The sequence below is a fragment of the Cebus imitator genome, unplaced genomic scaffold (assembly GCF_001604975.1).
Source record: "Cebus imitator isolate Cc_AM_T3 unplaced genomic scaffold, Cebus_imitator-1.0 Scaffold15, whole genome shotgun sequence".
Lineage (NCBI taxonomy): Eukaryota > Metazoa > Chordata > Mammalia > Primates > Cebidae > Cebus > Cebus imitator.
Genome location: NW_016107330.1, coordinates 3,857,747 through 3,872,678, shown reverse-complemented (window position 1 = coordinate 3,872,678; position 14,932 = coordinate 3,857,747). Strand labels below are relative to the sequence as shown.

The 14,932-nt window shown below is 49.2% G+C and overlaps 1 protein-coding gene and 1 long non-coding RNA gene across 2 annotated transcripts in view; one reads left to right on the top strand and one right to left on the bottom strand.

Annotated features, from left to right (window-relative positions):
* Positions 1-2,823, bottom strand: LOC108286630. Its single transcript, XR_005196290.1, has 2 exons — positions 1,209-2,823; positions 1-928 (listed from the first exon to the last, which is right to left on the bottom strand). It is a non-coding gene; the product is annotated as an uncharacterized LOC108286630 (long non-coding RNA).
* Positions 1-14,932, top strand: part of DHRS3 (dehydrogenase/reductase 3) — a 51,601-nt gene continuing 36,669 nt past the window's right edge. Inside the window, exon 1 of the mRNA XM_017504585.2 lies at positions 1-365. Within this exon, the coding sequence (XP_017360074.1) occupies positions 171-365 (195 nt within the window). The 5' untranslated portion in view covers positions 1-170. The remainder of the gene's footprint in view (positions 366-14,932) is intronic.

Here is a 14,932-nt window from a genome sequence, read left to right as displayed (position 1 = left end):
TTCTCACCCGGTGCTTTGCATTTGGGAAGAGGTGATTTCAAGAGTGGCCAGGTGGGACGCCTCTCTCCTTATTCGGTTTACTATTTATTGTTTGGGGTGTTTTCTTTTTAAATTCCTGTTTTGCTCGGCCCGGGGAGTTTCGCCCCCTGCCCGGCTCCGCGGCGCGTAGGATGGTGTGGAAACGGCTGGGCGCGCTGGTGGTGTTCCCTCTGCAGATCATCTATCTGGTGGCGAAAGCAGCCGTCGGACTGGTGCTGCCCGCCAAGCTGCGGGACCTGTCGCGGGAGAACGTCCTCATCACCGGCGGCGGGAGAGGCATCGGGCGTCAGCTCGCCCGCGAGTTCGCGGAGCGCGGCGCTAGAAAGGTACCAGGCACTGCGACTCCGGGGAGTGGGGGCCGCAGGGGCGGGAGTGAGCCCACCTGCTGCCGCTGCGGGATCCGGCGCCCGGGAGCTGAGAGTCGCCAGCCACCCCACTCCCCCGCGCCACCCGCGAGTGCTGAGCTAGTCGGTTTCACCTTGTAAATTTGCCGGGCACCGGACTATCTTTTTTGGCAGGTTCAGAGTTGATCCGCTCCTTGGGGATCGGTGGCTGGCTGGCTATTCACCCCCACCCTGAAACTTAGGAGACCCACCCATCTCCCACATTCCTGCCTCCCAAAGGAAGGTGTTGTGCCCCCCTCCCCCGCCTTCCCCCCTTTTCCTCGCCGCCACCCTGGTGAGTGCAGGGTGTGCGCGCTCCTGGGTAGAGCTGGGAGCCGCCTGCTAGCTGGCGCCTCGTATTTTCCTTGGCAACCCGCTACCCAGCCCCAACCTGGGCGGCTGCAGCTCTGAAGACAAGAGAGGGGGTAATTGGTTTGGGTTTGAAAAGGGAAGAGCGGTCTTGGATATAGCAGTCTGGCCGGACCGACACTGGGAGGCCCAGGTGTCTGGAAAGCAGGAAAGGGGAGGCCAGGGTAAGCAGCTACTGATAAAGAGCCCTTGTTCTCACCTTCAACCCTGTCCCCTCCCCCCATCACACCCCCCAGGGATCCCTCCCCATTTAGCTGGAAGGTGGTGCTACAGGGAGAGTCCTGCCCACCAGACACTGCCTTTCACTTTTCGGTGGTCCCAGCACCCCTTGCTCCAGGTTTTGGAGACCTGGTGCTAGAGAGTGGGGAGGGTGAGCCGGCTGTCACCCAACTCCCAGCCCAGGCCAGGCTGACTCACCCGGTGACCAGGGCCATCGGGAGAGGGAGGCCGGCCCGGCTGTCTCCAGCCAGCTCTGTGAAGAGGAAGAGTGAAAACAGGGAATTAGTTTGAAACTTAAACTGTTGTGAACTAGGGGGGTGAAAGGGCCGCAAAGCCAGCTGATCTGACATGGAGCCGCATACCTTGGGGATTAAGTAAATATGTACTGTAGAAAACCAAACCTGCATGTAATTCCAGGTTGCTTTTGTTTTGTTAAATACTGCCCTGAGATTTACAATTCCTCAGGGGTGGCTCTGACTGGGACTGAACTTTGGAGCCTGAACTATCAGCCAAAGCCGATCCGATTAACTCTTCCCTAGCCGGGCTGGCCGGAGCCCGTGGTGGCCAAGCTAGCGGGGGTCTGGCTGTCCAGGACTCCCTCTTCTCCTTGGGTGGTTTGGACAGCTGCTTGACCTTGCATTTGGAGGGGGAGTTCGGAAGTGTTTTTAACCCTTGGACACACCAAATAAGGGGAAGTAAGAGTTGTTCTCAGCAGTTTCATTTCCTTGAGGCGATGCCCCATAAAAGGGCTCCTGAGGCTCTTTGAGAAGGGGTCTCAAAAGGGCAGATGAGGGTGTCCCTTGGGGGGGGGGATGTGGGGTTTGGGACAATTGCATGTGATTGTCATTCTTTAGCTGTCTGCATCCCACAGAGACTTTCTTCTGAGTCTTCCAGCTGGCCCAAGTCCTGGGTCTCTTTTACTGTTCCTGTAGCTGACTGCAGTAGGCAGATGAGGAACTCTTAGTCAATCTGGAAAAACTTGACTGACTATAAACAATCCTAAATTGAAAGAAGTGTATGGCACTGGGGGCTGGGTGTGATAGCCCAGAGTGGAGCCTGCAAGCTCACACACCGGGGAACCAAACCCCACCTAACTTGGTCTGGACGTCCTCTTCCAGGGAATCCAGCCAGGGCCAATTAGAAATATGTCTGAAATTGGTGTCAGGGTCACCAAAAACAAAAACAGGATCCATGGGGGCCTGTGAAACTCTGAGTGCCATTCATGCTCGGTTCAGTCATCCGACTCATCAGGGTGACCAGCAGTGCTCCCTGTAACTCGTCATTATCTGGCCAATTACTGGAGCTACTTTATAATGAGGCTTCTGTTTGCTGTCATGGTGGAGAGTTTGGAACTGTGGCTTCTTGCCTGAGACCAGAGAGACGACTTTGGGACAACCCCCAGAGCCAGGAGTGTTTTGGGGTTGGGAACAGAGGGTCAAGGGTTGAGGGACTGGGGGATTTATGGGTTGGGGACAGGTGTGAACAGTGGGGCTTGGGGGTGGCCCAAGAGCACTGGACCAGGGAGGGCCGGTGCTACCTGCAGGGTGCAGTGATATGAGGCGAGGCGGCGGTGCAGATCCACAGATGACGTCCCCTCTCCTCTTGCATCTGAGCAATTCCCAGACTAGATTCCGGTGGGATTGGATCTGGAGAGGAGAGACCCCCAAAAAGAAAAAAAAAATTAAAAATAGAGTACCAGAGTCCCTGCAAATAGCTGACATGTCCAGGAGTTACCTGTTTATTTGGGAAGGAGGGAGAGTTGACAACCCAGTTTCCCATAATGACCTTGACCTAAATAGGATTTGGCAATATTTGTGGGTGGTGGTGAGCCTTAAGGTGCAAACGTGGCCCAAATAAGCGAGGGTTTTTCTTAAAGGGTCACTAAGGCTGTAAGAACTGGAAAGCTTCTAATCAGGACACATCTCTCTTTACCCACAGTGCATCGTGGCAAACTGAGGCAGGGCCAGTCATGGTTAGGGTCTCCAGGCATAAAGTTCTGGCTTTTTAATTTTCTATGCCCTCCTAGAATTCCCAACACAAAAGCATTCACAAAGCTTAAGCGTGTTCCCTTCCCTCCAAGGGAACTCACTTCTGGCTAGTGGTCAGCCCAGGCTTCAGTCTTTGAGTTTGACATGGTGTTAGCAAGAGCCCCTGGGAGCAGAAGCGGACCGTTCGTTTAGAAGTATCTGTCGTGACCATTCCAGCCTTTGATTTGGTATCAGGCAAGTGGCTGGACTAGAGTCTTGGGCCATGATTGCAAACCTGGGGAGGTGAGGCAACATACATGGGCCAATACCACATCAAGAACTCCAGGACCTTGGCCGGATGCAGTGGCTCAAGCCTGTAATCCCAGCACTTTGGGAGGTGGCAGAGGGTGGATCACCTGAGGTCAAGAGTTTGAGACCAGCCTGGCCAACATGGTGAAACATTGTTTCTACTAAAAATACAAAAAATTATCCAGGCGTGGTGGTGAGCACCTGTAATCCCAGCTACTTGGGAGGCTGAGGCAGGAGAATTGCTTGAATCCAGGAGGTGGAGATTACAGTGAGCCGAGATCGTGCCATTGCACTCCTCCTGGTAACAGAGCGAAACTCCATCTCAAAAAAAAAAAAAAAAAAAAAAAAAAGAAAAGAAAAGGAAAGGAAAAGAACTGAAGGACCCATTTCAGAGACGTAATCTGAGAGGAGGAATTTCAGGGAGATAGGATGGGGACTGGCTTAGAGTTCTGTCTTGCTATCAGTGAATTTACACCCAGCCAGGCTAGCCCTGTGATAGATTTATGAATCCCATTCTCCAGCACTTCCATTCAGCAAGTCCTGTGTCCTTCCCATCTCTAGCCCTGGGGCCAGCCCAAGTTCCTAAGTCCCTTGACACAGTCTCTGAGAGACCTAGCTCAGCAAGCCCGCCTGGGGTGTCTGTTCAGTGTTTGGTACAGCTCTGGGCCTGTGGGGAGATGCAGCAAAGATGAAGAAAGCCTAGAGCGTGGCCAGGTACTTACAGTGAAGGCACAGGTGACCATGTGTATGTGCTTCCTATGGTTACCATGACAAATTAACACAAACTTGATGGCTTACCACGACAAAATGTATTCTCTGGTGGTTCTAGAGGCCAGAAGTCTGAAATCAAGGCGCCAGCAGGTTCCTCTCCACTCAAAGACTCTAGGGGAGGATCTTCATCATCTCTTGCTGCCCCTTGTGTCTCCTGATGCTCCTTGGCTGATGGCAGCATGGCTCCGATCTCTCCTTTCGTTATCACGTGACCTTCCTCGCTGTGTGTGTCTGGGTCCCATTTTTTTTTTTTTTTTTTTTTTTCTCTTCTCAAACTTTATTTTAAAAAATGTTTTATTTTCTTTTTTTTTTTTTTTTTTTTTTTGAGACAGAGTCTCGCTCTGTCATCCAGGCTAGTGTGCAGAAATGTGATGTCAGCTCAATGCAACCTCCGCCTCCCGGATTCAAGCGACTCTCCTGCCTCAGCCTCCCAAGTAGCTGGGACTACAGGCGACCGCCACTATGCCCGGCGAATTTTTGTATTTTTAGTAGAGACGGGGGTTTCACCATGTTAGTCAGGCTGGTCTTGAACTCCTGACCTCGGGCAATCCGCCCACCACAGTCTCCCAAGTGCTGGGATTACAGGCGTGAGCCACCGAGCCCGGCCCATCATCATCTTATAAGGACACTGGTTATTGGATTCAGGGCACATACTAAATCCGGTGTGACTGCATCTCAAGATCCTTAACTAGTTACAGCTCCAAAAACTCTCTTTCCAAATACGGTGATGTTCTGAAGTTCTGCATGGGCATGAAGTTTGATGATGCTGTGCAGTGGAAGCACAGAGGAGCAGTTAATTTATAGCAAGCGCTCATGAAAGGCTTCGTGAAGGAAGGAGCCTTTGACTGAGCCTTGAGGAAGGTCAAGAGTTTCAACCAGAAGGGGTGTGACAAGGGCAATCTAGGTGCAAGAAACAAACCACCTGATCAGAGACTACCTGGGCCGGGCGCGGTAGCTCATGCCTGTAATCCCAGCACTTTGGGAGGCCGAGGTGGGTGGATCACAAGGTCAAGAGATCAAGACCATCCTGGCCATCCTGGCCAAACCCCGTCTCTACTAAAAATACAAAAATATTAGCTGGGCCTGGTGGTGCGTGCCTGTAATCCCAGCTACTCAGGAGGCTGAGGCAGGAGAATCACTTGAACCCAGGAGGCGGAGGTTGCAGTGAGCCAGGATCGCCCCACTGCACTCCAGCCTGGGCAACAGAGCGAGACTCCTTCTCAAAAAAAAAAAAAGACTCTACCTGGCTGGAATTGAGGGAGAGAAGTGGAAAGGGAAGCAAGAAAACACCACGTTGTGGGATAGGGAGGTAAACAGGGAGTTTACATCTCAGACTCTGGGTCAGGTCAGTGCTGTTGAGAATAGGAAAACAGAGAAAGAAGAAAAGGGTCCAAACAGATCATCTGTGGGTCCCTGGAGTCATCAGGCCAAAACAGCTACACTAACCAGTTTACAGGGGAGACAGCAGTGGCCCATCTTGCCCATCGTCACCCTGTGCAGCCTGGAAGCAGGCAGGTGGGCTACCTGTTCCACCTGTGACATCTAGAAGTGTTTCCGTTTGGAACGTTGGTCACGACTGGCCTTACGAATCAGGCTATGCCATCAACAGACAAACACCTCCTTCTTACTCCCCCAGGCCCTTCCCTTGGGGAACAAAGGTGTCTACCTCCGGAACCACGCCCTCCTGCAGTCTTGCTCACCTGGACAGGAGGCCCAAGACTGAGTTCTTTCTATTTATTTATTTACTTAAAAATAGAGAGGGGAGTCTCGCTGTGCTGCCTAGGTTGGTCTCAAACTCTTGGGCTCATCAAGCCTCCCTTTTTGGCCTTCTAAAGTGCTGGGATTACAGGTGTGAACTGGCCCGCCCAGCGAAGACTGGGTTCTTGACCCTGGAAAAGTTACTACCTTCTCGGTTTGCAGCTGAGAAGCACACCTATAAAATGAGAGGGGTTACGATTATCTCTAAGATCCTGGCATGCTCAAAAATTCTCATCTTATAGATCAGTCAACCCTTGAAAGCAGTTGATCACCAAACTTTCCTAGGCTGTAGGGAGGAGACTTTGGGGTGAAGAAAGCGTTTGTCCCCATCACTGATGATCTCAGCCTTTGCTGGTCATCAGATGCCACAAAATGAAAAAGAAGCAACTCAAAGTTGGAAAATGTGCTACGCTCCAGCTCCACAGAACCCCACAGCCATCTTAAAGTCCCTCAACAGGTGGCGTCTGCCATGGATGTATTTCAGCGTTTGCAGAAGACGTTCATATTTCCAAACCATCGCTCCCAAGGGAATAAGAGACCCAGGTTACCCCACTAGCATATCAGACAAAATGTCCTGTTTTTTTTTTCTCCTAAAATCACCAGTTTGTCTATTTGGGCTTTCAAGAATGCCTCCTCCATCTAGTAATACTGAATGTGAGTCAAGCTCATTTTCAGTCTACCTAGCCCTTCTGCTAATTCTCATTTAGACTTCAAGCTCTTCTGAACTCCCATCTTTTCAGATGAAGCGTGCTTGTTTATGGCTGGACAGCTCCCTTCCAAGCTCTTCCCATCTCTGTATCATTGTGGTTACCTTCTCCGGTTCATTTCCATCTTGATATTTGCTGAGGCCATCTACTTTGAGAAAGTGATCTCAGCTGTATTTATGAGGCATCCTTTCTACCCAGGAAATGTATCTGGTTGTCACAATTGCTGTAACAAAAGGCCTTGTCTTAACTTGCCACGACCAGCGATATCCTACCACAATTTTGAGTATCAGTAGAGGATGGGTCCCACATCTGACACCTTCCCCCTTATCCTTGGACAAAAGCACCTAGAAACATTTCACCTAGAAACATTCTAGGTGAAAACACCTAGAATGCTATGAGGTCATCCCCGTTGTCACCTTCAGGAGACACAATTTAAAAATACAAGTCTGGCCAGATGCGGTGGCTCACGCCTGTAATCCCAGCACTTTGGGAGGCCGAGGCGGGCAGATCACCTGAGGTTGGGAGTTTGAGACCAGCTAGACCGACATGGAGAGACCCCTCACTACTAAAAATAAAAAGTTAGCTGGGTATGGTGGTGCACGCCTGTAATCCCAGCTACTCAGGAAGCCGAGGCAGGAGAATCGCTTGAACCCGGGAGGTGGAGGTTGCGGTGAGCCGAGATCGTGCCATTGTACTCCAGCGTGGGCAACAAGAGCAAAACTCCATCTCAAAAACAGCAGCAACAAATATATATGTATATATGTACATAAGATACTTGAAACATTTCAAACATATTATTCACATGGACCATGAGGGTTAGGAAACCATTGAAGCCCATTGCAAAGAAGAAAAGTGAGTCTATTTAGATACTAGCATACCCACATCTGCTGTGGCACCCTGAAATGAGTGAGATCTTAGAGTCTGAAAATGAGTACATGCCCAGATTCTCAACAAGAGAATGCCGGGTTAGCAAATGAATGGTTAGCGGGAACTCATTCATACATTCAGCACATTTATTGAGCAACTGCTATATGCCAGGCGCTGTTCTGGGCACTGAAGGCATGCATGGAGCAAAGCAGATAAAAATCCACACCCACGTGAGAGCTGGCATTTTAGTAAGAGAGGTAGACAAAAAGCAAGTTCCATAGAACAGTACATTTTCATTTTCATGCCTATAATCCCAGCACTTTAGGAGGCTGAGGTGGGCAGATCACTTGAGCTCAGGAGTTCAAGACCAGCCTGACCCAACATGGTGAAATCCCGTCTCTACTAATAATACAAAAAAAAAAAAATCAGCTGGTTGTGGTGGGGTACACCTGTAATCGCAGTTACTCAGGAGGCTGAGGGACGAGATCGCTTGATCCCAGGAGGCAGAGGTGGCAGTGAGCAGAGATCGTGCCATGGCAGTCCCGCTTGAGCAACAGCAGGAGACTGTATCTCCAAAAAATTAAATAAAAAGTACATTGAATTGTCACAGGAAGCAATGAGGAGAAAACCAATGAGGCAGAGAGGATGGGCAGGCCAGGGCCTGAGATGCCAGGTAGGGTCTGAAGAAGGCCGCACTGAGAAGGGGACACAGGAGAGACCTGGAGGAGGTAAGGGCGTGGTGGGAAGGGAGTGGTGGCATTCCCGGAGAGGACGGAGCAAGGCCTCTGAGGACAGAATGCGCCTGGAGTGTCTGAGGACCCAGAGGCGGTCAGCGTGGCTGGAGCAGTGAGTGTGTGGGGAGGAAGAACTGAGGGAAACCGTTCCCATGGAGGGCACGTGGACCTAGCTGACCCCAGGACCCAGGCGTCATGCCCTCACCCAAGCCTCAGCAGATGGTCCCCTGGCTGCTGTGACAGGCAGGCGGTGCAGGTGTCGCGACGGGTGGGAGACCTGCCGGACTTCCTTGGCTTCTCCAAGAATACCACCCAGCCTTGCTTCGCCAGCTTCTTTAAGAGCTTCGCAGAGCTCGGGGAATGCTCTCAGCATTGCCCTAGAGTTTCAGAGGATGCTGAGGGCCTCCGAGATCTTTACGGTCAAGATGGAAGTGTGTGGACTGAGGGAAATGTGGAATCTAGGCAGGCCAGGGGGCCACTGTTGGAGGAGGCAGGAGGCAGCTGGTGCCCAGCCCTCGGGGCTCTGCTGGAGCCTGGCTTCCAGCCAGATCCTGATCTTTCTTGCTGGTGACTTAGGTGAGGAGTGATAACCAGCTTCAGGGTGACACGGCTCCAAGGAATCAAGACTACCTTGGCTTTGTTCATTGATTCAGCAAACTAGGCCTTAGCGCGGCGGCACGGAACCTCATAAACAAGGTTTTCTCCCTGTGGCACTTGGTGTTCCTGAGCGGCCACCTTCCCCAGACTGAAAAAGCTCCTGACACTATGGAAGGATGGGTTGACACCCACTAGCAGGCCTCTGATGGCAGAAGTGCTTAACACCGTCTAAGATAAAATCAGATCAACTGTGCTGGTACTCGGAATGAAGGAGATGCTTTTCAGTCCGACTTTGTCAAATGACTTCTGGGGCATTGTGGCTCGTGTGGGCCAGCACTTGAGAGGGTCCTGAGCAACTGGTGGGTATCCAGGGAGCAGGCTTAAGGTGACAAGGTCTAGAAGCCATGACTTGGGTTGGGTGACAAATCCGTGGGAGTCTAGTTGACTGCATAGGAGGCAGGAGAGGGTATCAGCTGCACTCCAGTACCAGAGAGGCGTGTTCCAGATGGTTCTGGAGGCCCACAGCAGGCCGTGGGGACAGCTTGGAAATGCAGACCTGGGCACTACAAGAGGAACACCTTCCTGCCCTTTGGAACAGGCTGATCTTTAAGCAAACATGGGGCCGAGATTTCTGCATCGGGGGAGGTTAGGTTCTGGACAACCTCCCGGGTCCCTTCTATGAGTCATTGTCATGATGTCAGTGAGGGCAATGACCCAGGCAGGGGCAGGGGGCAGGAGGAAAAGAGGACACCAGCATCAGCCAACACTTGCAAATTAAAAGGAGGCAGCTCTTCTCAGCATGACTGCAGCACCATCCTCTGGCAGTTATGCCATTCCTTTTTCCAGGCTTTCCAGGGTGCCGGAGCAGGGAGGAGGCAGGAGGGTGCAGGGTGGACACAGATTCACGTCCTTCACTCAGACTTAGACTCCTGTGGCTTCCCAGTTGGATGCTGATGGGTTTTTTGGGTTCCTAGTAATATTCATGACTGTGGTAATCTATATGGCTGTGGTACCACACGTGATTGATAATATATGTGACTGTGGTAACATACAAGGGGACTTCAAAAAGTTTGTGGAAAATGGAATTAAAGGATGAGAATAAAAAGTATAGGCCAGGCGCAGTGGCTCACTGCTGTAATTCTAGCACTGTGGGAGGCCAAGGCAGGCAGATCACTTAAGGTCAGGAGTTCAAGACCAGCCTGCGCAACAGGGTGAAACCCCATCTCTACTAAAAATACAAAAAGTATCCAGGCATGGTGGTGTATGCCTGTAATCCCAGCTACTCGGAAGGCCGAGGCAGGAGAATCACTTGAACCTGGGGGATGGAGGTTGCAGTGAATGGAGACTGCACTAGTGCACTTCAGCCTGGGCAACAGAGCAAGACTTTGTCTCTCTATGTCTACACACACACACGCAAACACAGAAACACACATACACGCACATGCATGCTCTCTCTCTGTCTGTCTCTCTATATATATTTTTATTTCTCAACGTAAGCTTCATCAAGTTACAAGACGCTTTTGTAAGTGATGATACCAGCCATCTAGTCCATCCCTAAATAACCGAGGGTCCTACTGGGTGCAGTGGCTCATGCCTGTAATCCCAGCACTTTAAGAGGCTGAGGCGGGTGGATCACAAGGTCAGGAGATCAAGACCATCCTGGCTAACACAGTGAAACCCTGTCTCTACTAGAAATACAAAAAATTAGCCGGGTGTGGTGACATGTGCCTGTAGTCCCAACTACTCGGGAGGCTGAGACAGGAGACTCCAGCCTGGGTGACAGAGCAAGACTCTGTCTCAAAAAAAAAGATAAATAAATAACTGAGGGTCCTGAGAATTAAGCCGTGTCCATACAGTCTTTTTTTACATCATTAACTGAAGAAAAATGGATGCCCTTTGTCCTCGTCCTTTCTCACATTGCTATAAACGAAAGAGGTTTAATTAACGCATAGTTACACATGGCTGAAGAGGCCTCAGGAGACTTACAATCGTGGTGGAAGGAGAAGGGGAAGCAGGCACCTTCTTCACAAGGTGGCAGGAAGGAGAATGAACTTAGGAGGGACTGTCAAACACTTATAAAACCGTCAGACCACGTGAGAACTCACTCACTGTCCCGAAATCAGCATAGACGAAACCACCCCCATGATCCAATACCTCCACCTCGTCTCTCTCGGCACGTGGGGATTAAGGGGATTATAATTCAAGATGAGATCTGGGTAGGGAGAGAAAGCCTAACCGTAGCACCCTTTAAAGATTTTTTAAGATTAGGAAACAAAAGGAAGTTAGAAAACCAAACCAGGACTGTAAGGTGGACGCCTAATGATTTCCTATCAAAACTCTCACAAATTGTCCTTATTCAATGAGAGAAATGAACAGGAACACTGACTTGGTGGAGCAGGACCATCTGGTGAGGCTTTCCTGGGTATTTTCCTGTGAAAATTTTGGCTAGCTTTCTCAAAACACTCTCCTTATAAGCAGATATTATTGTTTTTGTCCCTCCAGAAAGTCAACAAGCACAATGCCTTGAACATCCCAAAAAAACTACAGCCATGACCTTTGCTCTTGGCTAGTCTGCTTTTGCTTTGACTGGGCCATTTCCACCTCTTGGTAGCCATTGCTTTGATTGTGTTTTGTCTTCAGGATTGTAGTGGTAAATGTTTCATCTTCTATTATAGTTCTTTGAAGATATACGTCAAGATCTTGATCCCACTTGTTTAAAATTTTCATTGAAAGCTTTGCTCTTGTCTGCACCTGATCTGGGTGCGGTAGTTTTGGTGCCCTTCGAATGGAAAGTTTGTTCAACTTTAATTTTTCAGTCAGAATTGTGTAAGCTGAACCAGTTGAGATGTCTACAGTATTGGCTGTTGTTTTCTGCTGTGAATTGTCTGTTCTTTTCCATTAGGGCACAAACGAGCTTTTTTTTTTTTTCCCCTTTTTTTTTTTTGCTTTTTTGGTTTTGGGGTTTTTTTTTTTCCCCCATTTAAAAAACTTATTTATTTATTTATTTTTTAAAGACGGGGTTTCACCATGTTGGTCAGGCTAGTCTTGAACTCCCAACCTCAGGTGATCTGCCCGCCTTGGCCTCCAAAGTGCTTGGATTACAGGCGTGAGCCACCACGTGGATGGTCTGGCACGTCAGGCTGCATCTTCAACATTGTCTCATCCCTTTTTATCAGGTTATCCATTTATTAACTGCTGATTTCTTTGGGGCATTGTCCACATAAGCTTTCCATAAAGCATCAGTGATTTCACCATTCTTCCATCTAAACAAGCTTCACTATGTATTTGATGTCTGTTCTTGCTTCAGTTTTAGTGGAATTCATGTTGCTCTGATAGAGCTCTTTTCAAATTGATGTCTTATCCTTCTTAGTGCCTCAAAGTAAATCCCATTTAGTCATGTTATAACAAGTTATTTTGGTGCAAAAAAAAAAATCACAAATATATGCCTAGTTTTTTCATAATACACATTTTCCGTGAACTTTTTGAAGACCCTTAGTACATGACTGTGCTAATAACATGAATGTAGGAATATACATGACTGGGAATATACATGGCCATGGTACTATTAATGACTGTGGTCTGATGGAAACTGTGCATGACATGGTATTGTACACAACGTTGCATTCTACATGACTGTGTTACTATATGTGACTGTAGTACCATACATGATGTGTTACTGTACATGGCTGTGATACCATATATAACTGATAATATACATGACAGTACTTTACATGATTGTGCTAATATACATAACTGTGGTAATATACATAGCTGATACTGTATGTGACTGCAGTACTGTACATGATTATGGTAATGTATATGATTATGGTAACACACATGGATGGTAATATACATGGCTGATACTATACATGACTTTGGTGCTGTACATGACCATGGTAATATACAAGACACTGTACATGACCATGGTAATATACAAGATACTGTACATGACCTTGGTAATATACAAGATGAATACATGACCATAGTAATATGCAAGATTGACACTGTACATGATCTTGGTAATATACGAGATTGATACCGTACATAACCGTGGTGATGTACAAGACTGATACAGTACGTGACCCTGGTAATACACATGGCTGTGGCAATGTATGTGATGATGGTAACACATGTGACTTGGCACTCTACATGACTGCATGGTGCTTTTGCACATTCATTGTCTTCCTTGACCTTCTTTTCTTGTTTTTGAGATGGAGTCTCGCCTGTCTCCCAGGCTAGAGTGCAATGGCACAGTCTCGGCTCACTGCAATCTCCATCTCCCAGGGCCAAGCAATTCTTGTGCCTCAGCCTCAGCCTCATCCTCCCGAGTAGCTGGGACTACAGGTGCACGTCATCACGCCCGGCTAATTTTTTGTATTTTAGTAGAGACGTGGTATCACCGTGTTGCCCAGGGTGTTCTCAAACTCCTGAGCTCAGGTGATCCTCCCGCCTCAGCTTCCCAATGTGCTGGGATTACAGGCATGAGCCACTGCACCCAGCTCCTTGACCTTCTTGACCGTCCTCTAAGGTAGATGTAACCACCACCCTTTTCTTTTCTTTTCTGAGACAGTCTCACTCTGTCATCAGGCTAGAGTGCAGTGGAGCGATCTCAACTCACTGCAGCCTCTGCCTCCCGGGTTCAAGCGATTCTCCTGCCTCCGCCTCCTGAGTAGTTGGGACTACAGGCACACACAACCAGGCCAAGCTAATTTTTGTATTTTTAGTAGAGATGGGGTTTCACCATGTTGGCCAGGCTGGTCTTGATCTCTTGACCTCATGATCTACCAGCCTTAGCCTCCCAAAATGCTGGGATTACAGGTGTGAGCCACCGCGCCCAGCCACCAGCACCCATTTCTGAGATGCAGGTGAAGTGAGCTGGGACACGTCGCTGGGGACGGATTCTGAACCCAGGCTTCCCAGTTTCAACACTCCATCTTTTCCCAGTGCAACAAATAATCTCAGCCTGGCCTGGCCTGCCTCACTCAGGGTCATGGAGAGGTCAAGAGACAAGCTGTTAAGTAATGGGGCTTAGTACACAGAGGGTTCTGGAGAGAGCTGTGATAAGCAGTCAGTGAGTCAACAGGATGCGGGCAGGGATGTAGTGAAATCCGCTTTTGCACAAACACCATTTAGTGCACGGAGTAGCAGTATTTGCATACAATGAATGGGAGACTTGCCAAAGGAATAAAATCGTCCTCAGTTATCAGGGTTTCTTTTAAAGAGTAAACTGACAAGGGAATAGCACGGTTAAATTTCTGTCATTTGACAACCAGGGAGACAGCTGAACATGCAGGGACCCCACTGCAGAGGAGTGAGTGAGTGACAGCTCCCTCTAGTTAAGCCTGAGGTCACTGAGCTCTGCATGGCCTGAGAGCTTTGATCACTGTAAATTAAGGAAAATCTTAGAAGACTTCTCGAAGGAGGTGGCAACTGAGGGGGTTGCAGTAAGTCTCAATTTTTTGCTGGTTATAGAGCCCTTCAAGGTTATGACAAAAATATGAACTCTATCCCAAGAAGAATGTGCACTCAAAATTTTGTAATTTTTTTTTTTTGTTTGTTTGTTTGTTCAAGATAGACTCTTCCTCTGTTGCCCAGGCCAGAGTTCAGTGGTGTGATCGTGGCTCACTACAACCTCCACCTCCCAGGTTCAAGAGATTCTCCTGCCTCAGCCTCCTGAGTAGCTGGGATTACAGGCGCCCGCCGCCGTGCTCGGCTGATTTTTGTGTTTTTAGTAGAGACGGGGCCTCACCATCTTGGCCAGGCTGGTCTCGAACTCCTGACCTCGTAATCCACCTGCCTCAATTTCCCAAAGTGCTGGGATTACAGATGTGAGCCACCACTCCCAGCCAAAGTTTTATACTTTTAAGGGGTCATGTACCCCGTCACCTATCCTAGTCTCTGGGTTAAGAAGGCTTGGACTAGATATAATTAAAACCCATCCAAGTCCTACATGCTCAGATGCAGGCCTAGGGCAAGAGCTCATATGAGAGGCAGAGAACGTTCTGGTGTCCTGCAACGCAGCAGCCATGCAAGATCAGGGTGGAGAGTACAGATGTGTGGCTTGGTGCTTAAGGCCACCAGTGGTCAGTCTGGTGAAGGCCACTGGGTTCTAGCCTTTCTAGACGGGGTCTCACTCTGTCGCCCAGGCTGAAGTGCATTGGCACGATCTTGGCTCTCTGCAGCCTCCGCCTCCCAGGTTTAAGCGATTCTCC